This window comes from Oncorhynchus tshawytscha, linkage group LG19 (genome assembly GCF_018296145.1).
Source record: "Oncorhynchus tshawytscha isolate Ot180627B linkage group LG19, Otsh_v2.0, whole genome shotgun sequence".
NCBI classification, from domain to species: Eukaryota; Metazoa; Chordata; class Actinopteri; order Salmoniformes; family Salmonidae; genus Oncorhynchus; species Oncorhynchus tshawytscha.
Window position 1 is genome coordinate 7,135,726 of NC_056447.1, and position 25,761 is coordinate 7,161,486.

Genomic DNA, 25,761 nt, shown 5'->3' on the forward strand with positions numbered 1-25,761 from the left:
TAGCCATACAAAACAAATTCCCATGTACATCTCATTTAATTGGGCCTATTAGATAGATTATTATAATTTAAAGTTCTTGCTCTATGTATCTGACAGGAAGCACGGTTTTCAAACATACAGTAGAATTTAACAGGTGAACAGACTGTTGCGCCTATTGAATTGTGTAGGCTACCACTCTAAGTTGGCCTACTTGTAGTTTTCTTCTTTTTTATTAGTAGACAATATTTCAGATTTCAACATATTTAGGTTTGGGGAAAAGTGAATGCAAGACTATTGCATTCAAAATATCCACAACAATTAGCAATTGTTTTTCTATTTCAGAAATGGACAGATAAAGCAAATGTCACTGCAAAAGAAAACATTCTGAGAACACCTCCAAAGACATTTGATCAAGTTCACAATGCATTGTTATTTCCTTTAGATGCTGTCTTGCCTAATTCCAGTACTTCCAAAGTATACAGCAAATAAGGGCGTTATAGTCACCATAAAAGGTGAATGATGGGTGTTTTTCAGGTGGAGTTATATAATGTTTGAACACACACACATAGTTTGACGGAAGATCTGATTTATAATTCATAAGGGGAAACATGCGTATGCCATGTGCCAAGTTTATAAATCTCAACATTTTGGTGGGTGCGCAGTCTTTTCAGAAATCGTGTACACATCTATTTAGTGTTACATTTACCCAACGGTTATAAATGAGGCCCCAGGCACCCCATTTTAAGCGGTTTTGCCACAGTAAAAGGCCAGCAACACTCCATATTATTCAGAGCCCCAGTAAATGACACCATATAGGCTATATATTCTACAGACCCTACTGAGTTCTCCCAACCCCACCTTTGCATCGCCCTTAAACTATACTTGTCCTTATAAGCCAATATATTGTGTGATTTGCATTAGGAATGTATTTGACATTGTAACATGTTTTAAAAAACGAATGAAATGCAAATGTCACTTAAATATGAACAAATATGAATCACTGTTAATGTTTAGACAATTATTTGTCATTCATCATGAATAAATACTGGTTATTTTCACTTTTCTTCTATTTCGTGGGGACTTTTATTTAGAAGATTTCCGAAATTCCGTGACCCGGAAGTACTTTTTTAAAAAGTGTTGCTGACAAGACGTTGATAGCCTTGCTCTGTTCTCAAAACATTTACATTTGTTGGCTAATATAGCCGACTGCATTCTTCTTTGACCTTGTCTGCTTTAACGTGTTTAAAGGGGAGTACTGTAATTCAAGAGAAGCGAGATTTAACAGCACGAAGTTCTGATACTTGCACGGTTTTGAATGTGAGCTTGCTAGCTAGCTATCTTCAGATGATGCATTAGCTAGCTAGCTCGGTGCCACCGAAATTGGGGACAACAAAGTTGATAATTGAATCCAGAAGTTAGCCCAAACAAACAATACGAATTAGTTTGGATGCAGCTTGTTTTGTGCTTTGAAATAATGGGTTTCAGTCAAACGAATTACTGTATCAACCAAGCTCAATTGAGTTTTTCATGTGAGCACTGAATAACCTTGTTTCGGTATTTTAATGGGAGGCGGGCTGCGTTGGAGTAGTACATCTAGTGGGCGACACTTGCGAAGAAGGCGAAGGTGCCGGCGACGTGCTGGGCTTGGATGGACTCGCTTGCCGGGTACGTATACAAAGCGGCTGCTGAGGGCCGAGTCCTGACGTTGGCCGCCCTGCTGCTCAACCACTCCGAGGCTGAGACACGATATTTACTGAGTTACGTGACCCACCTCGCTGGCCAACGGTCAACTCCTCTCATCATTGCATCTCGAAACGGACACGACAAAGTTGTGAGGCTGCTGCTGGATCACTACAAGGTGGATACTGAACAGACTGGCACAGTCAGATTTGACGGGTTAGTATTCATTAATTGAATCATTGGTCAGTCAATTGTGTGTGATTGCACTTTATTTCTGCTGGCAATGGTGGGAAAATTAAGCACCGTAATGGTCTTTTATGTCAAATGCATTATTTGCTGGAATTATTTTCTGGGTAATTCATTTGACCCATCTCTTCTCCCTCCTTCAGGTATGTCATTGATGGGGCCACCGCCTTGTGGTGTTCGGCTGGCGCAGGACACTTTGAGGTGGTCCGCCAGTTGGTGTGCCACCAGGCGAATGTCAACCACACCACTGTCACCAACTCCACCCCCCTGAGAGCGGCCTGCTTTGACGGGCGCCTGGACATTGTGAAATACCTGGTGGAACACCAGGCCAACATCGGCATTGCCAACAAGTATGACAACACCTGCCTGATGATCGCCGCCTACAAGGGCCACACGGACGTGGTGGGCTTTCTGCTGGAGCATGGCGCTGACCCCAATGCCAAGGCCCACTGCGGGGCCACTGCCCTGCACTTTGCTGCTGAGGCAGGCCACCTGGACATTGTGAAGGAGCTGGTGCGCTGCCAGGCCGCCATGGTGGTGAACGGCCATGGCATGACGCCGCTCAAAGTGGCGGCGGAGAGCTGCAAGGCGGATGTGGTGGAGTTGCTGCTGTTGCACGCTGAGTGTGACCCACACAGCCGCATCGAGGCTCTGGAGCTCCTGGGTGCCTCGTTCGCCAACGACCGGGAGAACTATGACATCCTCAAGACCTACCACTACCTCTACCTGGCCATGCTGGAGCGCCACCGTGATCTCAACGCCCTCATCGCCAAGGAGCTGCTGCCACCCATCGAGGCCTACGGCGGTAGGGGCGAATGCCGCACCCCGCAGGAGCTGGAGGCCATCCGGGCGGACCGCAATGCGCTGCACATGGAGGGCCTGATGGTGCGCGAGCGCATCCTGGGCTCGGACAACATCGACGTGTCACACCCCATCATCTACCGGGGTGCCGTGTATGCCGACAACATGGAGTTCGACCAGTGCATCAAGCTGTGGCTGCACGCGCTGCTCCTGCGCCAGAAGGGCAACCGCAACACTCACAAGGACCTGCTGCGCTTCGCCCAGGTCTTTTCCCAGATGGTGCACCTGAAGGAGCCGGTGGGGGCGGAGCCAGTGAAGCAGGTGCTGCACTGCAGCGTGCTGGAGATCCAGAGGAGCATGGCCAGGGTGGAAGCAGCGCCTGAGGCCGAGCTTCACACGGCCATGGACAACTACGAGTCCAACGTGTTCACCTTCCTTTACCTGGTGTGCATCAGCACCAAGACAGTGTGTGGTGAGGAGGAGCGCGCCCGCATCAACAAGCAGATCTACAACCTGATCCAGCTGGACCCGCGCTCGCGGGAGGGCTCGTCCCTCTTGCACCTGGCCATCAGCTCCAGCACTCCAGTGGACGACTTCCACACCAACGATGTGTGCACCTTTCCCAACGCGCAGGTAACAAAGCTGCTGCTGGACTGTGGCGCACAGGTGAACGCGGTGGACCACGAGGGCAACAGTCCGCTGCACATCATTGTGCAGTACAACCGGCCCATCAGCGACTTCCTGACGCTGCACGCCATCATCATCAGTCTGGTGGAAGCGGGCGCCCACACTGACATGACCAACAAGCAAAAGAAGACGCCACTGGACAAAAGCACCACGGGAGTGTCGGAGATCCTGCTCAAGACCCAGATGAAGATGAGCCTCAAGTGCCTGGCGTCGCGGGCCGTTCGCCAGCACCAAATCACATACCGCAACCAGATCCCTAAGACTCTGGAGGAGTTTGTGGAGTTCCACTGATCCACCTGGCCATGGAGACCTTTTAAACAATTAGAATCTCTTGTTCTTTTTTTGTTTTGTTATAATTTTCTAACAAATCAGAACGGTGCTGGCTGGGGATGATTATGAACAGTTTGACACATTGTGGTTTTTAACAATGGTTCCCTTTTTCTCTATTATAAGTATGAATTGCGAGTACCAGCAGGAGCGCCCATGTTCTCGTTCTCCAGATCTCTTACTGAAGTGTGTTACTCTCTGTGGTTGTCATTCTGACTACTGGGTGTCACCAGCAGAATGAGGAAATTGACAGCCTGCTTTGTGCTTTCACTTTCCCAGAGTGTTCCAAAGAGAATACTTGGCACAGCCAAGCATCCACACAATGGTGACAACAGCAGGACCATTTGACAGCTTGTACTGCATGGATCCAATTGTCCCAGACATCCAGCTGGGTCCGCAACCATGAAAAGTAACATTACACTCTTGATTATTTTTGCCTTATCATGTTTGCCTGTTGCAGGGATGTTGTGTGCCATGTTGCAATGATTATGGGGGTCAGTGGTTTGTTGGTGTGTGTTTGAGGGAGCGAATGTGTGTCAGTCAGAGAAAGGCTGGGAGGTGAGACGGTAGTAGTTAGTCTTGGCGATAGAGAATAAGCAAGAAATGCACGGCTTTGCCAAGCAGCCAGTCAAACTTGTGTGTTAGACAGTGACGCAGAGATCTTGTGGGACTTTCTTTTATTTCAGTCACCCATTGCTCTTTAAAGTTGTCACAGTTCCACTGATGTCTACATTTTGACATTGGTTTGCCTTGTGATTCTCATTTCTAGTTGGATTGTCTGCCTATGTTTGGTTCCAAACTCATGACTGGTGATTGAGTATTGCATTATAAATACAGATCGTTTCAGATTTCTCTAGAAGAACAGCGAGCCAACCCACACAGTAGAGAGAGAGAAACTGCTGGACAGCACTTTATACTTATAATAGGAGTATTTTATTTTTCTTTCATAACTGATATTTAAAAAAAACAAAAAGTTTTATTTAAGAGGGTATGTTTGAAGATATATTTTTATGGAAAAAACATCTGTGGAACTAGATGTAAAAGGAGCTTTCTTTTACACAAACACTGACTGGTAAAGATGTGCCTGTGATTCTATTTAGATTATCTCTATCGGAGTAATTAGGCGTAGATGTCCCCTTTCAACCAAGTCACCAACGCATGTGGGTTGTTGGCCATCCTGATGAGCTTTGCTACAGTGTGAGGGAACGAGCTTGGCGGCTGTCTGTGGAGACTCCATGGCTTTGGCTGAGTATGACCTCATACGGGCCTTTAAATGGATGCTGCTCGTATTGATGTTTGAGCATGTCTTCCATTCTACGTCTCTTGGATTTGTGTGTGGGTGCGCATGCTGAGAACGAGGGAAGGACTCTGGAATGTTCCTGGCGGGGTTGAATGTAGGCCTATAGTCTTTTCCCTCATGCTTGCAACATGTCGTTTGTCCATAATAACCAACGATTTGTACAGTCTGTCCTTGTTCTGTTTCCCAATCAGATGGTCAGAGATTAAAGCTGAGAATGAAAGGTGATTTCTGCCGATTTTTCTTTGATTTTCATCGAAGTGATACTGTGACCATAGCGTGCCGTTAAGTGTGCTTTCTACTTTAAAAGGGAGTGCGTGTTAAGACTATTTAAATGCTCTCGCTATTGATTTGATCCGATTTGGCTTTTACGGTGTGACACTGTTTAAAAAAAAATCTGGAGTGGAGAATGTATGTACATTACCAGTCAAAAGTTTGGACACACCTACTCATTCAAGGGTTTTTCTTTATTTTTTACATTTTTCTACATTGTGTTTTCACTATTATTCTACAAACTATGAAATAACACATGGAATCGTGTAGTAACCAAAAAAAAGTATTGTTATTTTATTTAACCTTTAACTAGGCAAGTCAGTTAAGAAAAAAATTCTTATTTACAATGACGGGCAAACCCTAACCTGGACGACACTGGGCCAATTGTGTGCCACCCTATGGGACTCCCAATCACGGCCTGTTGTGATACAGCCTGGAATTGAACCCGGGTCTGTGGTGATGCATCTCACACTGAGATACACTGCTGCGCCACTCTGGAGCCCTAAACAAATCAAAATATATTTCATATTTGAGATTTTTCAAAGTATCCACCCTTAGACTTGATGACAGCTTTGCATACTCTTGGCATTCTCTCAACCAGCTTCACCGAGAATGCTTTTTCAACCGTCTTGAAGGAGTTCCCACATGCTGAGCACTTGTTGGCTGCTTTTCCTTCACTCTGCGGTCCAACTCATCCCAAACCATCTCAGTTGGGTTGAGGTCGGGTGATTGTGGAGGCCCGGTCATCTGATGCAGCACTCTTTCACTCTCCTTGGTCAAATAGCCCTTACACAGCCTGGAGGTGTGTTGGGTCATTGCCCTGCTAAAAAAACAACTGATAGTTCCACTAAGCTCAAATCAGATGGGATAGTGTATCGCTGCAGAATGCTGTGGTAGCAATGCTGGTTAAGTGTGCCTTGAATTCTAAATAAATCACTGACAATGTCACCAGCAAAGCACCCCCAAACCATCACCACCACCTCCTCCATGCTTCACGGTGGGAACCACACATGCAGAGATCATCTGTTCGCCTACTCTGCATCTCACAAAGACACGGAGGTTGGAACCAAAAATCTCGACATTGCACTCGTCAGACCAAAGGACAGATTTCACCTGTCTAATGTCCATTGCTCATTGTTCTTGGCCCAAGCAAGTCTCTTCTTATTGGTGTCCTTTATTAGTTGTTTCTTTGCAGCAATTCGACCATGAAGGCCTGATTCACGCAGTCTCCTTTGAACAGTTGATGTTGTGTCCGTTACTTGAACTATTTCTGAGAAGGGTAACTAATGAACTTATCCTCTGCAGCAGAGGTAACTCTGGGTCTTCCTTTCCTGTGGTGGTCCTCATGAGAGCCAGTTTCATCATAGCGCTTGATGGTTTTTGCGACTACACTTGAAACTTTCAAAGTTCTTGAAATTTTCCAGATTGATTGACCTTCATGTCTTGAAGTGGTGATGGACTGTCGTTTATCTGCATACTTGAGCTGTTCTGGTCTTTTACCAAATAGGGCTATCTTCTGTATACCCCCCCACCCACACACACACACCACCTTGTCACAACACGACTGATTGGCTCAAATGCATTCAGAAGGAAAGAAATTCACTTTGAACAAGGCACACCTATTAATTGAAATGCATTCCAGGTGTCTACCTCATGGAGCTGGTTGAGAGAATGTGTGAAAAGCTGTTTTTTGTATTTTGATTTGTATAGCACTACATGGTTCAATGTGTTATTTCATAGTTTTGTTGTCTTCACTATTATTCTAAAATGTAGAAAATAGTACAAATTAAGAAAACCAATGAATGAGTAGGGGTCTGTGCAAACTTTTGACTGGTACTGTATATCAGGTATTTCTATTTTAATATTTTGTATTTGGGGTAATGGATGCAAATGAACCCAAAGACAGTTTAACAGTTTTTTTTTCTTCAGCAGTTTACATGTTTTTTGGAAAGACTAATGCTTTGAAGACATGAAAGATACTGCATATGTACAAAGTTGGTGTCATATTAAAGCTCAGTGTTTCCCATTAGCTCATTGGTTTTTTCATTCCCCTTTCAAGCTAATGCAATTTATTTCATGTATTTAATCAGACAGCTATCAAAAGTCGAAGTGAAACTATTTCTGTCAGAAGTTGTGGGACTAGAACGATTTCTATATCACTCCATGTGTAAAGTGATACGTTTTTGCCTTGATATTAATATTTCTTATACTTTCCTTTTATACCTGCGTGCAATTAATATTTCTTCAGGTATAATTATCAAAGGTATCTATAAATATCTCCCTTTTAATATGACACCAAAACTGCTTATGAGTGAGTACACAACCAAATGTATTGACATTGGTCCTCTGCAGTCTCCGGAGGGAAAATTTTACGTGGCAATTTTGTCAGAAATCCAAGTGGATAGTGCCAAAATTTGTCTGATGTCACATGCAATGACCCGCATACCAGATGGCCTCTGGATTGAGTCAGAACAACTGTGGGCTTAAATCTTCTCTAAAACAGATGATTCCACCAATATATCACACACGTTTCATTGCATGTGGAAGCTGACCAATTCACTCTGTGGTTACAGTATACAGATTTAATTACACATAGAAAACTCATGAACTCTTTATAAACCACTTGGCATGCTTTAATGATTTCTACATGGCCATCATTGCATCTTCCTTGAGATCCTTTCTAGGACCCCAGGTCATCTGTGTTCATATATAAATCCACAGGTTGTACGCCACGGTGCAAAGCAGCCTCGTATTGGTGTACATACATCTGACAATGTTGTTGCACAATAGCCTTAAGTTAATATTATGTAGTTGTATAGTAATGCCACTTTAACAGTCATCGACAACTTAATTCAGTTGTGAAGGCACAGTTGGATATGTACACAATTCAAGTTTATCGTTATACGACAAAAGTGCATCAGCTATAGAATATGGCATTTGCAAATACAATATAATATTTCAGTTGCGTCATGTTCTCTTCCAAAATAAATGAGTAGGTCGTTGCTGTTGCATATTTGAGAAACGCCATAGCAAAAGCCCAAAAAATCATCAGCCATTATAGGTAATCTTGTGTTCTGAACAGGCTGCCTGGTTTTCTTTGGCCTTATATTAATGATGGGCTTATTCCATTCACTCTATTATATTCAGGCACACTTTCTTAGAAAAATATTCTGTGGTCATTGCTCTGGTGAAAGATTGTCATTTGGCTTTGTGGTGATGATGATGATAGGTCATAAAGGCTGACTGATAACCAGGACCTCAGTCTTGTCCAGATGGTGTCAGTCTGTTGAAGTTCCTCAGTCATAAGAGAGACGCAGGTGGGCCGGGAGCTTCTGTCGGGTTCTAAGACAGCGAGTAAGAAGGCTCGGCAGTGCAAGACGGGTGCTGTTCAGCCAAGGGGAATATGGACACCGAAGTCACGCCCACAGTCTTGTCTGGGGGTGTGCTGGGGGTCCCTGAGTGATGGGGCTGATGCGGGTCTGCACTGTTGCCATGGTTACCGCTCCTCTGGCATCTTCCCGTTGCCTACTTGCTCCTCCTCTTCCTCTCTCTGTTTCTGCCTGTTGAAGAAGCCAAGCTGGGAAGGCAGAAACAGAGAGGGGAAAGAGTGAAACCAAAACCCTTCACCAGGTGTCTACAGGGAGCAACATACTGGTAGAAAGGCTGAGTTATCCTTGATTATACACCAGGTCATTGATTATAAACCAGGTAGTTTGGCACCTGGATGCTGATTGGCTGAAAGCCATGGTATGTCAGATCGTATACCACGGGTATGACCCCACAAATATTTTTACTGTTCTATGTTGGTTACCAGTTTATAATAGCAATAAGGCACCTCAGGGGTTTGTGGTATATGACCACTATACATACCACTGTTAAGAGCTGTATCCAGGCACTCTGTGTTATGTTGTGCATAAGAATAGCCCTTAGCCGTGGTTTATTAGTCATATACGACACCCCCTCGTGCCTTATTGCTTTATTATAATGAAGATTTATGCAGGATGACATTGATTCATTCCTACCTTCCATAGAGCCAGGATGAGCAAGGCTAGCAGCAGCAGACCACCCAGTGTGCTCCCTACTATAATCCAGATGGGAATTTTGTAATCTTCCTCCTTTCTCATCTCCAGGATTATCTAGAGGGGAAATTACACTGGACTCAGGCATGTATGGGGGATCTGGTTTGGCTGGACTTTGCGGCGAGTAAACGGTCAACAAACATACATTTAATGCGGTCTGAAATGTTTTTCATTCTCTATGACTGGTGGTCTAAAATGTGGATTTACATGAACATATAATGTGTATAGGTCATACCGGCACACTCCATCATCAATCTCCCTGACCAACTCCCTCGGCTCAATCCATAAACTTTTAGAACATCTCATGACCGTCACGCCATCATTTGGAGGATGCACTCAAAAGATTTGGCCTAGCTTGGCTACTCAGTACTCATGATATATTGCTCGTTTGTTTCTTGTTTTGTTTTTTTCATCCCTTTTAGGTTTAGGCCACGATTCAACCAGTCACGTTGTGCTCTCGGCCATTACCTTTAAATGGCACATAGCCGACAAAGCGCAATCGGATTGAATCCGCGCCTTATTTCAGTTATTCAAAGCGCTATAGAAGTTGAATAAATGTATTATTATTTGGTGTGTTTAGCGTCTAATAAAAATAAACTGACCACAACCGAGTGATTGAAATAAACCTTGGAAATGACTGCCTGTTCAAGTTATCAAGTTGAACCTGTGGTTTGAAGTGTAGTGAAATTGTAACATAACAAATGAAAGGCATCTACAACAGCAAAGTAATCAGTATCACTTTCTGCCAGAAGGTGGAACCATAACCACATATATCTGAGCAACTATCACCACATTCTCCTGGTCCTCCTAGTTCTTAGGCCTCACTGCACTGGCAAGCCAAACAAATGTGGGTGTTCAACAGGGGGACTAAGTACACTTCATTAACTACACTCAAACCAGCCCATTCCTTCAGGCTGTTATGAAGCATATGAAGTCTGAGTTGGACGCTGCTGGGTCTTACGTGTCGTGTTGGCCTCTCCTCATGCAGGAACACGGGACTGGACGGACTCAGTTCTATGGAGGCTGCTGTCACCAACTCCAGAGTTTTAAACTTCACCTATCAGCAAAGAGTTTAACAAGAAAATAACTATAATTGCAATGAACAAATAACTCAGTCATCAACAAGTGACATTAAAGAACAATAAGGAATTGAAAGTTCTTTACATTAAAGAGGCGATTCAAAATTTTTGCCTCGGGACCAGATCAGGACTTAAAATGGTCCACACACACGTGCACTGTTGTGAAGGCTAAACACCCGAACATTAAGCGGTACTGGAGCAACAGTCTGACACTTAAAGGCTCCTGAATAGCTTCTATCCCCAAGCCATAAGACTGCTAAATAGCTAACAAAATGGCTACACGGACTATCTGAGTTGACCCTTGTATTTATATATTTTTTGTACTGTCTCTATGCACACTCACAGGACTCTACACACTCACGCACACTGACACTCCAACACACACATAACATGCATGCACATTTATACTGACTATACACAAGCACACACACTCGCATACATCTTAATTTACACTGTTGCTACTCTGTTTATCATAGATCCTGGTGCCTAGTCACCTTATCCCTATACACACATTTGAAGCCGGAGGTTTACATACACCTTGGCCAAATACATTTAAACTCAATTTTTTTTAACATTAATTCCAAATAAATATTCCCTGTTTTAGGTCAATTAGGATCACCACTTTATTTTAAGAATGAGAAATGTAAGAATAATAGTAGAGATAATGATTTATTTCAGGTTTATTTTTTTTCATCACATTCCCAGTGGGTCAGAAGTTTACATTCACTCATTTAGTATTTGGTAGCATTGCCTTTAAATTCTTTAACTTCAATCAAACGTTTCGGGTAGCCTTCCACAAGCTTCCCACAATAAATTGGGTGAATTTTGGCCCATTCCACCTGACAGAGCTGACACCAACCTGAGTCAGGTTTGTAGGCTTCCTTGCTCGCACATGCTTTTTCAGTTCTGCCCACAAATTCTCTATATGATTGAGGACAAGGGCTTTGTGATGGGCACTCCAATACCATGACGTTGTTGTCCTTAAGCCATTTTGTTATAACTTTGGAAGTATGCTTGGGGTCAGTGTACATTTGGAAGACCCATGTGCGACCGAGCTTTAACTTCCTGACTGATGTCTTGAGATATTGCTTCAATATATATCCACATATTTTTCCTGCCTCATGATGACATCTATTTTGTGAAGTGCACCAGTCTCTCCTGCAGCAAAGCACCCCCACAACATGATGCTGCCACCCCCGTGCTTCACGGTTGGGATGATGTTCATCGGCTTGCAAGCCTCCCCCTTTTTCCTCCAAACATAACAATGGTCATTATGGCCAAACAGTTCTATTTTTGTTTCATCAGACCAGAGGACATTTCTCCAAAAAGTACGATCATTGTCCCCATGTGCAGTTGCAAACCGTAGTCTTGCTTTTTTTATGGCGGTTATGGAGCAGTGGCTTCTTCCTTGCTGAGCGGCCTTTCAGATTATGTCGATATAGGACTCGCTTTACTGTGGATATAGATACTTTTGTACCTCTTTCCTCCAGCATCTTCACAAGGTCCTTTGCTGTTCTGGGATTGATTTGCACTTTTCGCACCAAAGTACGTTAATCTCTAGGAGACAGAATGGGTCTCCTTCCTGAGCGGTATGACGGCTGCGTGGTCCCATGATGTTTATACTTGCGTACTGTTGTTTGTACAGATGAAGGTGGTACCTTCAGGCATTTGGAAATTGCTCCCAAGGATGAACCAGACTTTCTGAGGTCTTGGCTGATTTCTTTTGATTTCCCCATGATGTCAAGCAAAGAGGCACTGAGTTTGAAGGTAGCCCTTGAAATACATCCACAGGTACACCTCCAATTGACTCAAATGATGTCAATTAGCCTATCAAAAGCTTATAAAGCCATGACATAATTTTCTGGAATTTTCCAAGCTGTTTAAAGGCACAGTTAACTTAGTATATGTCAACTTCTGACCCACTGGAATTGTGATACAGTGAATTAATTATATGTGAAATAACCTGTCTGTAAACAATTGTTGGGAAAATTACTTGTGTCATGCACAAAGTAGATGTCCTAACCGACTTCCCAAACTATAGTTTGTTAACAAGAAATTTGTGGAGTGGTAGAAAAACAAGTTTTAATGACTCCAATCTAATTGCATGTAAACTTCTGACTTCAACTGTATCTGCCTCTATCACTCCAGTATCTCTGCACAATGTAAATATGCTATTGGAATTGACCCTGTAAATAGATTCTTACTTCTCGTGTTCTTCTTAGTTTGTGTTTCTTGTGTGTTTCTTGTGTTATTTTTAGTTGTTGTTTTTGTTCTGCCTCATGTTATTTTTAGTACTACATTGATATTGATTATTACATTGTACATTAGAACGTGCAAGAAAGCCATTTCACTGTACTTGTGCACGTGACATTAAAACTTGAAACGTGGATGCTATTGACACATATCTTCTAAAATGGTCAAAGTTTGAAAGAGTTATCGAGAAAGAGTGGAATAGGCGTACTGAATGTCAGCGGAGTGCAGAAGTAATGTCAAACTCACAGCAAAGAGAGCTTGGAGGTGCAGACGCCCCCTGACTGTCACTCTGACCTCCCTGTACGCAGGCACGTTGAGTCTGCACTGCATTGGCAACGTCATGCTGTTGGAGTGATTCTGCACAACACATAACAAGGATTGTCATCAACATGATACTGTCCTAATAGCCCATATGCTGCATACTCCATAACCAGTTGCAAAACCGGTTGAAATGACATCACAGTCATTTTTATTCCAACCAGTTTCTGGTTGAAATGATATCAAAGTAAAGTTATTCCAACCAGTTTTTGGTTGAAATGACATATTAATTTTTATTCCAACCAGTTTCTGGTCGAAATGATATCTTAGTAATGTTATTCCAACCAGTTTCTGGTTGAAATGACAGCACCAGTTTTGCCATCTGGGTAGTACTTCAGTACATACACAACCACACTAGACACATAGGCAGATAACCAATACTTACCAGCTGTGGGACGTGTGAGAGATCTTCAGGGAAAACATGGCTTGGAGTCATGTGATTTGGGAGGACACAGTTAGAGCTAACCGCCTGGTGAGGAGAGAGCGAGAGAGAGTTTTAATCTGTCATCCGGTAGCTACACACAGACACAGGGTACAGTCCAGTATAGTTAGAAGAGGACTGGCCACCCCTCAGAGCCTGATTCCTCTAGGGTTCTTCCTAGGTTCCTGCTTTCTATGGAGTTTTGGCAACACTTTATTTTATCTGTCGTTCTGCCCCTGAACAGGCAGTTAACCCACTGTTCCTAGGCTGTCATTGAAAATAGCAGATGTTCTGAAAGAGCTGCAAAACCTGGACCCGTACAAATCAGCTGGGCTTGACAATCTGGACCCTCTATTTCTGAAACTATCCGCCGCCATTGTCGCAACCCCTATTACCAGCCTGTTCAACCTCTCTTTCATATTGTCTGAGATCCCCAAGGATTGGAAAGCTGCCGCAGTCATCCCCCTCTTCAAAGGGGGAGACACCCTGGACCCAAACTGTTACAGACCTATATCCATCCTGCCCTGCCTATCTAAGGTCTTCGAAAGCCAAGTCAACAAACAGGTCACTGACCATCTCGAATCCCACCGTACCTTCTCCGCTGTGCAATCTGGTTTCCGAGCCGGTCACGGGTGCACCTCAGCCACGCTCAAGGTACTAAACGATATCATAACCGCCATCGATAAAAGACAGTACTGTGCAGCCGTCTTCATCGACCTTGCCAAGGCTTTCGACTCTGTCAATCACCATATTCTTATCGGCAGACTCAGTAGCCTCGGTTTTCGGATGACTGCCTTGCCTGGTTCACCAATTACTTTGCAGACAGAGTTCAGTGTGTCAAATCGGAGGGCATGCTGTCCGGTCCTCTGGCAGTCTCTATGGGGGTGCCACAGGTTCTCGGGCCGACTCTTATATTTCTACTATATATATCATATTATTCTCTGTATATATCAATGATCTTGCTCTTGCTGCGGGCGATTCCCTGATCCACCTCTACGCAGACGACACCATTCTATATGCTTCCAGCCCGTCCTTGGACACTGTGCTATCTAACCTCCAAACGAGCTTCAATGCCATACAACACTCCTTCCGTGGCCTCCAACTGCTCTTAAACGCTAGTAAAACCAAATGCATGCTTTTCAACCGTTCGCTGCCTGCACCCGCACGCCTGACCAGCATCACCACCCTGGATGGTTCCGACCTTGAATATGTGGACATCTATAAGTACCTAGGTGTCTGGCTAGACTGTAAACTCTCCTTCCAGACTCATATCAAACATCTCCAATCGAAAATCAAATCAAGAGTCGGCTTTCTATTCCGCAACAAAGCCTCCTTCACTCACACCGCCAAACTTACCCTAGTAAAACTGACTATCCTACCGATCCTCGACTTCGGCGATGTCATCTACAAAATTGCTTCCAACACTCTACTCAGCAAACTGGATGCAGTTTATCACAGTGCCATCCGTTTTGTCACTAAAGCACCTTATACCACCCACCACTGCGACCTGTATGCTCTAGTCGGCTGGCCCTCGCTACATCTTCGTCGCCAGACCCACTGGCTCCAGGTCATCTACAAGTCCATGCTAGGTAAAGCTCCGCCTTATCTCAGTTCACTGGTCACGATGGCAACACCCACCCATAACACGCGCTCCAGCAGGTGTATCTCACTGATCATCCCTAAAGCCAACACCTCATTTGGCCGCCTTTCGTTCCAGTTCTCTGCTGCCTGTGACTGGAACAAATTGCAAAAATCGCTGAAGTTGGAGACTTTTATCTCCCTCACCAACTTCAAACATCTGCTATCTGAGCAGCTAACCGATCGCTGCCGCTGTTCATAGTCTATCGGTAAATAGCCCACCCATTTTTACCTACCTCATCCCCATACTGTTTTTATTTATTTCATTTTCTGCTCTTTTGCACACCAATATCTCTACCTGTACATGACCATCTGATCATTTATCACTCCAGTGTTAATCTGCAAAATTGTAATTATTCGCCTACCTCCTCACACAATGTATATAGACTCTCCTTTTTTCTACTGTGTTATTGACTTGTTTATTGTTTACTCCATGTGTAACTCTGTGTTGTCTGTTCACACTGCTATGCTTTATCTTGGCCAGGTCGCAGTTGCAAATGAGAACTTGTTCTCAACTAGCCTACCTGGTTAAATAAAGGTGAAAAAAAAAAATAAGAATTTGTTTTTAAGTGGCCAGCGAAGAGTCCAGATCGGAATCCCATCCAAACCCTATGGCGAGAGCTGAAAACAGCAGTTGGCGCGAGGGCACCCATAAAACATTGAAGAATTAGAGCAGTTTGCTGCTAAAAAGTGGGCCAAATAGCCAGAAGAAAGGTGCAGCAAACTCATTGATGGCTACAAGAAGCGTTTGTCTGCAGTTATCTTGGCCAAAGGTTGTGCAACCAAGTGGTGACCACAATTTTGTTTGAAATGTCAACTTATTTGAGAAGAAATAGGGAATATCTACGAAAGGTGCCAGGTTGCCAATATATTTGGTCGCAACTGTATACAGTAGATTAATGTATATTGACAATGCAACGTTATAACATTGAATAATAAATAATCCTCTCACCTGGTCAGTGTCGATATTGGCAATCTGGAAGAGATGGTTACCACTCTTTGTAACAGCAAACACGTCAACAGCGAACTGCAAGTCTGTCACTGGGAAGAAGCCCAGATTCTGGATCTTTACGTTGAGAAGAGAATAAATATAAAGATACTGAAGAGAATGTAAAAAAATGTATAGTCTACAGATTATAGTCAGTATTTAGTATTTATACTTATAATGTAGATTGGCCATATGTATAACTTGGACAAAGGATTGCAGGTCGGGTCTTGTTAAGGTAGCGATTGAGAGAAACTCACGTGATAAGTAAGGTTAAACATTGGACCACTGCTGCCGGGTTTGTTCCGGTAGTGGTCTGAGTTGATCTCAAAACGAGGAGGCTTGGAGTCCCTGAGGTGGAGAAAAAAGGGATGGATGATACAAAATATCCCCCCCCCACACACACTTTAAATGACTCCTTATGTGTGGAATCATCTAAATTCAGCAGCTCATTGAAACCCACCTTGTGAACAGGAGGTCTGCCTCGTACTTCAGGGGATGAAATATGTTGTTGATGTTGTCGTCTGGGCTCATCTCCTCCCCATCGCTGTAGAGCACAAATCAACATGAAATAATTCACCTGCACCCTGTTTGTGTTTGACACCAGGGTTAGGGTCAAGTTCATTTACTTCCTGAATTGACTGGAGTGAAATGGAATTGACCTCAATCCTGTTGGGTACAGTACATACATGAATTGTTTAGGAGGAGGTGATTGTGGAAACATAGCAGGTCCGGTTCCATTAGTCCGTAACAGATGGTTACCTGGTGGTATTGGCTACCCAATGGGAAAAAACTGGCTGAATCAACGTTGTTTCCACGACATTCAAAAAAAGTCTATGTGATGACATTGAATCAACGTGGAAAATTGATTGGATTTGAAAAAATCATCAACGTAAGGGAATTTCATCATTTATTCATCCAACTTTTAAGGTAAATCAAATAACATGGTGACAATTTTTGTTGATTTCACGTTGAATTCACAACTCAACCAAATGTACATCAAAACTAGATGTTGAACTGATGTCTCTGCCTAGTGGGTAGGGGCTGAAATGGAATGTGGTGATTGGCAGGACAGGTTTAAAAGTGTGGTATCTGAGCATACAAGGCCCTCACCAATGGTTAATATGAACATATACAGGTGACTGCCAACATGAAGGAAACACTTGAGTAAATGATACAAAGTATATTGAAAGCAGGTGCTTCCACACAGGTGTGGTTCCTGAGTTAATTAAGCAATTAACATCCCATCATGCTTCGTGTCATAAAAATGCAGTTGCCATTATCTTGGCTACCGTGGCTTGAAGAAGACTTTGAAAGAGGGGTCTCAAAGGAGCATAGGGCGGGGTTTAAGTGTGTGTGTGTGTGTGTGTGTGTGTGTGTGTGTGTGTGTGTGTGTGTGTGTGTGTGTGTGTGTGTGTGTGTGTGTGTGTGTGTGTGTGTGTGTGTGTGTGTGTGTGTGTCACCAGATCTCAACCCAATTGAACACTTATGGGAGATTCTGGAGTGGCGTCTGAGACAGCGTTTTCCACCACCATCAACAAAACACCAAATTACAGAATTTCTCAAGGAAGAATGGTGTCCTATCCCTCCAATAGAGTTCCAGACAATTGTAGAATCTATGCCAAGGTGCATTGAAGCTGTTCTGGCAGCTTGTGGAGGCCCAACGCCCTATTAAGACGCTTTATGTTGGTGTTTCCTTCATTTTTGCAGTTACCTGTATGTCTACGAATATATTCATATATGCACTGTATGTCAATTACCTGGCAGCCTGCAGGACAACCCTCACATGGTCCAGGAAGACAGAGTGACTCAACTCAAACTCCAGCCGGAAAGACACCTGGGGCAGAAAAGACATATACCATTAGTTACATAGCATCCACATGAAAAAGATTTTATGTTGGAAAATTAGGAACTGAGAGACTTACAGAGGCTCATATAGGCTAAGAAATGTTAAGGTATCTGGCAACAAGCTGTGTTTTACATTTCGTCTTTTACTTCCAGTCAAATTATACCTGATATGGTACAGAGGTTTTCCAAAGGAGAGCCAGTGGAAATCTGCACCATTGTATTTCAGACATCCGTCACTGAAGCGGTGCCTCAAGGTCAGGGCCTATACTGGGGCCACCACAGTCTCTACTGCTTTACTGTGGGGTTTCATATATAATCTTATTAAGAGTTTAGAAAAATGTTTTTTTCCTAGTCCAATGTAATCTAATCTAAATAAATGAACTGAAAATGAACAAAAACGAGATTTCTTTAAGACACTGCAGTACCTGCCCACCTATTATTATAATAAGGTTTTGGGTATGTTACTGTCATAAATATTCCCTTGCAAAAGAGCTATAACGATCAATATTACACCATAAACACTAAGTCTATTATCGCCCGAAGCATCTGCCCTGTGATAGACAACATCTGTCAATTCATTGTCCTTCTACAAAACATTTCTTCCTTTCATTCCTCATAACTTCTGCGTGCTATTCCCCCCTTGTCCTGATTCATCTGACCACCTAAGGGTTTCTATTAAGGGAAGGACAACCCTGCACTACATAGGGAGTGTGGTTTCTGCTCACAGCCAGAACACAGAATGGACCTGTAACTCACTGACTGACCATGGTATATCAGGAGAATACAACCAGGGACAGACAGAGGAATCTCCAAAATGGGGCTCGGTGGTCTTTAAGGCACTGGGTGACCGCTGGAGAATGCAAGCTTTTGTACAGCTTCTTTTTGCAGGTTTAGGTTTCTGTTTATTACCCTCACCTGGTAAGCTGTACATACGGAATGTATGTCTTTGGTCATGTTAAAGGGACATTTCACACAAATTACAAAATTGCATATTGGTTTCCATACACTGCAAGCAGTTTTTGGACAAGATATGACAGCAATCCATGCTTTGGTTTAGTTTCTCTGGCACTGTTTCCAAATGCTAACGTTTTAGCATTTGTGGCACAAATCCCATAGCCTGACGATTCACATTAAAATCTTCTGCTGCTGTTGTTCACTGCATACTTTAGTCTGAGACTAAAATTGTTTGTGGTGACGAGGGGCACAAGTGGTGTTGTACAAAACAAAGTAATCAGCGTTTGGATCGTCTCTAACCAATCAGAGTATCAAAGCCAATTACAGATTTTCAAACAGCCGATTTACCCACGTGTGTTCTGGATCTGGCCCAACCCATCGGTTTCTGGACCAATCAGACAGACGAATGTGTTCACATTCGATGAAGGGTCAGGGAGGTACTCAGATCCAGACTCATTGTGGAGAAGAAACTGACGTCTGTGGGCGAGGCGTAGCTTCTTGCCGGAGCATGGAGTCTGGGTAGCCAGGCAACAAATCCCATTCAAGTCATGGGACCGATATTAGCATTTGTCACACATCATGTTCAAATCTTTCAAAAGTATCTAAAACTGATTGTGACGTTCAACAAAGGCACTTATAGATGATTTGAAAGTGATGTGAGAAAAATGCTAATATCGGTCCCATGACTTGAATGGGATTCGTGCCACAAATGCTCAAACGTTAGCATTTGGAAACAGTGCCAGTCACTGCCAGGGAAACTAAACCAAAGTATGGATTGATGTTATACCTTGTACATAGACTGCATACAGAGTAAGGAAACTAATGTGTACATTTGTAATTTGGGGGAACTATCCCTTTAAGGGCCAGGAGTTCTTCCAAACCTTGTGGCTTGAAGGCAAAAATCTCGTAAGTCCCTCAGTTTTTCCTGGTCAGATGCTTTGGTAAGCAAAAATGCTGGCTCTAGTAATGTTAACTAAATGTGTCCAATTGAAAACCTCTAGTATTGGCAAGGTGATGTAGTGTGGGAGATGTAGTGAGGGTGATGAACTGACGAGGCAGGAGCCAGCAACAATGCTGATTAGATACAGTACCTGGGTCAGTGACCTCATAAAGGGTGAGCTGACATTGCAGGTCCTATCGTTCCTCTCCCTGTCCTCAGCACGACATTCAATCTGGATGTCTGAGTGGTCCTGCAGGGTGACAGAGATACGCTGAGTCAAGTGCTGAATAAGACCTAACGTATTACTTTGATCACAAACAGTCATAGGTTACTTATGCTGTAATCTTAACATAGTAAGAGATGTCATGATGTGGTCTATCTAACTCATGTCTGAAGAAACATTTAAGGGTCAGTGTATGACCTCTCCCCTCACTGATATGATATGAACTTTACTATGCAGCAACAGTTTGCACAACCATACCATGGTTATCCTCCGTTTTCTCCTACCTTGACTATGAGACTGGAGAAGAGCAGGTTGTGGGAGTGGGAGATGTTGAGCGTGGTGCCATAGGCGTTCTCTCCTTGGTTCTCCAGACGAGCTTCTACCACCAGCCTCCTGCGTGATGCCTCCACCACTCGCTCCGAGCCCACCGAGGCCCCCTGGTGGTGACACAGCGCCCATGCGGCCCGCTCCCTTGGCCTACAGAACTGCCTTTGGCCGTAGACAGACATGAACATTAGCGCCACGGTCTTACCCCCTTTTCTCCCCAATTTTGTGGTATTCAATTAGTAGTTACAGTTTTGGGAGAGGCCTACGGACTCAGGAGAGGCGAAGGTCGAGAGCCGTGCATCCTCCAAATCACAACCCAGTCAAGCCGCATTGCTTCTTGACACATCACCCGCTTAAACCGGAAGCCAGCCACACCAATGTGTTGGAGGAAACACTGTACACCTGGCGACTGTGTTATTGTGCACTGCGCCCGGCCCGCCACAGGAGTTGCTGTGGGACAAGAACATCCCTGCCAGCCAAACCCTCCCCTAACCCAGACGACGCTAGGCCAATTGTGTGCCGTCCCATTGGTCTCCCGGTCGCGGCCGGCTGCAATAGAGCCTGGACTTTAACCAGGATCTCTAGTGGCATGGCTAGCACTGCGATGCAGTGCCTTAGACCACTACGCCAATCCTTTTTAAGGTGAATTCAATGATTCAATGATTGGTGGGTTCCTAGGGGAACTTTTTCTATTTCCAGATGGGTGGAAACAGTATAGGGGAAACTCCACCTTGTCTATTAGAGTGAAGTGTAAAGGGGAATGGCTAAAGGGATGACTTGGGATTGGACATACAGACACCATCTCATCTCGTGTATTGTGTGTGTGTGCTTCTGAGGGCTAAAAAGTCACCTGCGGTCTAGAAGGTCTGTCCGACTGTGCAGGATGAGGTCAGGGACACAGCTGTCATCCCCCTCGCAGCCATTCCAGAAGGCGATCTACAGAGAGATATCAAATCAAAAATTGAAATACAAATGTTATTGGGCACATGCTTCATAAACAACTGGTGTGGACTAACAGTGAAATGTTTACTTATGGCCCCTTCCTAACAATGCAGAGATAAACAAAATAGAGAAATAATAGAAAAGTGAAACACGTAATAATGAAAGTAATAATAGATACACAATGAGTAACAATAACTTGGCTATATACGAGGGTACCAGTACTGAGTCGACGTGCAGGGGTACGAGGTGATTGAGGTAGATATGTACATATACAGTGCCTTGCGAAAGTATTCGGCCCCCTTGAACTTTGCGACCTTTTGCCACATTTCAGGCTTCAAACATAAAGATATAAAACTGTATTTTTTTGTGAAGAATCAACAACAAGTGGGACACAATCATGAAGTGGAACGACATTTATTGGATATTTCAAACTTTTTTAACAAATCAAAAACTGAAAAATTGGGCGTGCAAAATTATTCAGCCCCTTTACTTTCAGTGCAGCAAACTCTCTCCAGAAGTTCAGTGAGGATCTCTGAATGATCCAATGTTGACCTAAATGACTAATGATGATAAATACAATCCACCTGTGTGTAATCAAGTCTCCGTATAAATGCACCTGCACTGTGATAGTCTCAGAGGTCCGTTAAAAGCGCAGAGAGCATCATGAAGAACAAGGAACACAGCAGGCAGGTCCGAGATACTGTTGTGAAGAAGTTTAAAGCCGGATTTGGATACAAAAAGATTTCCCAAGCTTTAAACATCCCAAAGAGCACTGTGCAATCGATAATATTGAAATGGAAGGAGTATCTGACCACTGCAAATCTACCAAGACCTGGCCGTCCCTCTAAACTTTCAGCTCATACAAGGAGAAGACTGATCAGAGATGCAGCCAAGAGGCCCATGATCACTCTGGATGAACTGCAGAGATCTACAGCTGAGGTGGGAGACTCTGTCCATAGGACAACAATCAGTCGTATATTGCACAAATCTGGCCTTTATGGAAGAGTGGCAAGAAGAAAGCCATTTCTTAAAGATATCCATAAAAAGTGTCATTTAAAGTTTGCCACAAGCCACCTGGGAGATACACCAAACATGTGGAAGAAGGTGCTCTGGTCAGATGAAACCAAAATTGAACTTTTTGGCAACAATGCAAAATGTTATGTTTGGCGTAAAGGCAACACAGCTCATTACCCCGAACACACCATCCCCACTGTCAAACATGGTGGTGGCAGCATCATGGTTTGGGCCTGCTTTTCTTCAGCAGGGACAGGGAAGATGGTTAAAATTGATGGGAAGATGGATGGAGCCAAATACAGGACCATTCTGGAAGAAAACCTAATGGAGTCTGCAAAAGACCTGAGACTGGGACGGAGATTTGTCTTCCAACAAGACAATGATCCAAAACTTAAAGCAAAATCTACAATGGAATGGTTCAAAAATAAACATATCCAGGTGTTAGAATGGCCAAGTCAAAGTCCAGACCTGAATCCAATCGAGAATCTGTGGAAAGAACTGAAAACTGCTGTTCACAAATGCTCTCCATCCAACCTCACTGAGCTCAAGCTGTTTTGCAAGGAGGAATGGGAAAAAATTTCAGTCTCTCGATGTGCAAAACTGATAGAGACATACCCCAAGCGACTTACAGCTGTAATCGCAGCAAAAGGTGGCGCTACAAAGTATTAACTTAAGGGGGCTGAATAATTTTGCACGCCCAATTTTTCAGCTTTTGATTTGTTAAAAAAGTTTGAAATATCCAATAAATGTCGTTCCACTTCATGATTGTGTCCCACTTGTTGTTGATCCTTCACAAAAAAATACAGTTTTATATCTTTATGTTTGAAGCCTGAAATGTGGCAAAAGGTCGCAAAGTTCAAGGGGGCCGAATACTTTCGCAAGGCACTGTAACTAAACTCAGCAACAACAACAAAAATGCCCCTTTTTCAGGACCCTGTCTTTCAAAGATAATTAATAAAATCCAAATAACTTCACAGATCTTCATTGTAAAGGGTTAAAAAACTACTTAGGGGTAGAGTCTAGTTTCCTGAATTTCCGCCTGACTGACATGGCCATTATTGTTGATACGGCAGGCAAAAATCAGAAGAAAAACCAACCGGAATTTTTTTTTTTTTTAGGTCCCAGGCTCTTATAATGTAAACCTATTGTTCCTATGTAATTCCGGCTCCCAGATTACAATTCCTATGGCTTCCACTAGATGTCAACAGTCTTTACCCAATGTTTCAGGCTTGTTGTTTGAAAAACAAGCAAGAATTTAGATTTTTGGTGAGGAGAGCACCGGAACAATATCAGTCTTTCGGCGCACGCTTGCTAATTTTGCTTTCCTATTGAACATACTACTTTCAGTATGAAATATTAGAGTTTAATCCTCAGAGTACCTGAGGATTCAATAGAAATGCTGTTTGACTTGTTTGGACGAAGTTTAGTGGTAGCTTTTTAGACTTTGTCTGCATGTTGAACGAGTGGATTACTGAAATCAATGAAGCCAATTTAACAGACTTTTTGGGATATAAAAAAGGATTTTATCTAACAAAACAACCATTCATGTTGTAGCTGGGACCCATGCGATTGCAAACAGAGGGAGATCTTCAAAAGTAAGTGATATACTTTTGAATCATTTTGTGATTTTATGAAGCCTGTGCTGGTTGAAAAATATGTTGACCTGGGGTGCCGTCCTCAGATCGCATGGTATGCATTTGCCGTAAAGCCTATTGTAAATCCGACAATGCAGTTAGATTAACAAGAATTTAAGCTTTTAAATTATATAAGATACTTGTAGGTTCATGAATGTTTAATATTATGATTATTTATTTGAATTGCGCGTCCTCCAATTTCATCGGATGTTGTCGGCTGGTGTCCTGCTAGCGGGATGCCTATCCCTAAGAAGTTTCCCATGCTTGTTCAATGAACCATAACTTTTTAAAGCTGCAGGGGCAGTATTGAGTAGCTTGGATGAAAAGGTGCCCATTGTAAATGGCCAGCTCCTCAGTCTCAGTTGCTGATATATGCATATTATTATTAGTATTGGATAGAAAACAATCTAAAGTTTTTAAAACTGTTTGAATTACATCTATGAGTAAAACAGAACTCATATTGCAGGCAAAATCCTGAGAAAATCCACTTCCTGTTTGGATTTTTTCTGGGGGTGGCAGATCTTCAACCAAGCTCTCATTGAAATTACAGCGAGATATGGATGAGTTTTCATTTCCTACGCCTTCCACTAGATGTCAACAGTCAACTTTGTCTGATGACTCTAATGTGAAGGGGGGTCAAATGAGACAGGAAATAGTCACCACTGCCACGAGTTGAGCATGCTTTCACCATGCGCGTTCACAGGGGAAGGACCTGCATTCCACCGGTCATCTGAAGTCATTCTAATTCTCCGGTCGGAATATTATTCTAGATATATGTAAACAACATTCTAAAGATTGATTCAGTACATCGTTTGACATGTTTCTACTGACTGTTACGGAACTTTTGGACATTTCGTCACGTTATAGTGGACACGCTTTGTGACTTAGGAATTGTTTACCAAACGCTCTAACCAAAGTAGCTAATTAGACATAAATAACTGACATTTTCGAACAAATCAAGCATTTATTGTGGACCTGGGATTCCTAGGACTGCATTCTGATGAAGTTCATCAAACTAAGGAAACATTTATCATGTATTTTCTGGTTTCTGTTGACTCCAACATGGAGGCTAATTTGGCTACTGTTCTGAGCTCCGTCTCGGATTATTGCATGGTGTGCTTTTTCTGTAAACTTTTTTTGAAATCTGACACAACGGTTGCATTAAGGAGAGGTATATCTATAATTCCATGTGTATAACTTGTATTATCATCTACATTTATGAAGAGTATTTCTGTTGAAACGATGTGGCTATGCAAAATCACTTGATGTTTTTGGAACTAGTGAATCTAATACGCCAATGTAAACTCCGATTTTTTTATATAAATATGAACTTTATCAAACAAAACATGCATGTATTGTGTAACATGAAGTCCTATGAGTGTCATCTGATGAAGATAATTCAAGGTTAGTGATTCATTTTATCTCTATTTTTTTGTGAGTGCGATATTTAGCTGGAAAATGGCTGTGCTTATTGTGGTTTGGTGGAGACCTAACATAATCGTTTGAGTGCTTTTGCTGAAAAGCATATTTGAAATCGGACACTTTGGTGGGATTAACAACAAGATTACCTTTAAAATTATATAAAACAAATGTATGTTTTAGGAATTGTAATTATGAGATTTCTGTGGTTTGAATTTGGCGCCCTCTATTTTCACTGGTAGTTGTCATATCGATCCCGTTAGCGGGATTGCAGCCATAACAAGATAAACAATTAATGAACATGCACCTGTGGAACGGTTGTTAAGACACTAACAGCTTACAGACGGTAGGCAATTAAGGTCACAGTTATGAAAACTTAGGACACTAAAGAGGCCTT

The 25,761-nt window shown here is 43.0% G+C and overlaps 2 protein-coding genes across 4 annotated transcripts in view; one reads left to right on the top strand and one right to left on the bottom strand.

The window, feature by feature from the left end:
* Positions 1-1,100: 1,100 nt before the first annotated feature.
* Positions 1,101-5,245, top strand: fem1b (fem-1 homolog b). Its single transcript, XM_024378956.2, has 2 exons — positions 1,101-1,875; positions 2,049-5,245. The coding sequence occupies exons 1-2, from the start codon at positions 1,628-1,630 to the stop codon at positions 3,682-3,684; spliced, it is 1,884 nt and encodes a 627-aa protein (XP_024234724.1). The 5' UTR covers positions 1,101-1,627; the 3' UTR covers positions 3,685-5,245.
* Positions 5,246-7,857: 2,612 nt separating this feature from the next.
* itga11b (integrin, alpha 11b) overlaps positions 7,858-25,761 on the bottom strand; it is a 104,545-nt gene continuing 86,641 nt past the window's right edge. For all 3 annotated transcript variants that reach the window (XM_042301318.1, XM_042301319.1, XM_042301320.1), the window contains 12 exons: positions 21,206-21,291; positions 20,313-20,517; positions 19,957-20,055; positions 17,824-17,900; positions 16,527-16,610; positions 16,324-16,414; positions 16,031-16,144; positions 13,405-13,488; positions 12,948-13,058; positions 10,331-10,426; positions 9,313-9,426; positions 7,858-8,867 (listed from right to left, as the gene is read on the bottom strand). In XM_042301318.1, the coding sequence (XP_042157252.1) occupies positions 8,787-8,867; positions 9,313-9,426; positions 10,331-10,426; positions 12,948-13,058; positions 13,405-13,488; positions 16,031-16,144; positions 16,324-16,414; positions 16,527-16,610; positions 17,824-17,900; positions 19,957-20,055; positions 20,313-20,517; positions 21,206-21,291 (1,242 nt within the window). In that variant the 3' untranslated portion in view covers positions 7,858-8,786. The remainder of the gene's footprint in view (positions 8,868-9,312; positions 9,427-10,330; positions 10,427-12,947; positions 13,059-13,404; positions 13,489-16,030; positions 16,145-16,323; positions 16,415-16,526; positions 16,611-17,823; positions 17,901-19,956; positions 20,056-20,312; positions 20,518-21,205; positions 21,292-25,761) is intronic.

Excerpts from the sequence above, each read along its gene's own strand:
- fem1b (XM_024378956.2), top strand. The coding sequence starts at position 1,628 with ATGGACTCGCTTGCCGGGTACGTATACAAAGCGGCTGCTGAGGGCCGA. Across the intron at positions 1,876-2,048 it reads GGCACAGTCAGATTTGACGG|GTATGTCATTGATGGGGCCA; the intron begins GTTAGTATTCAT and ends TCCCTCCTTCAG.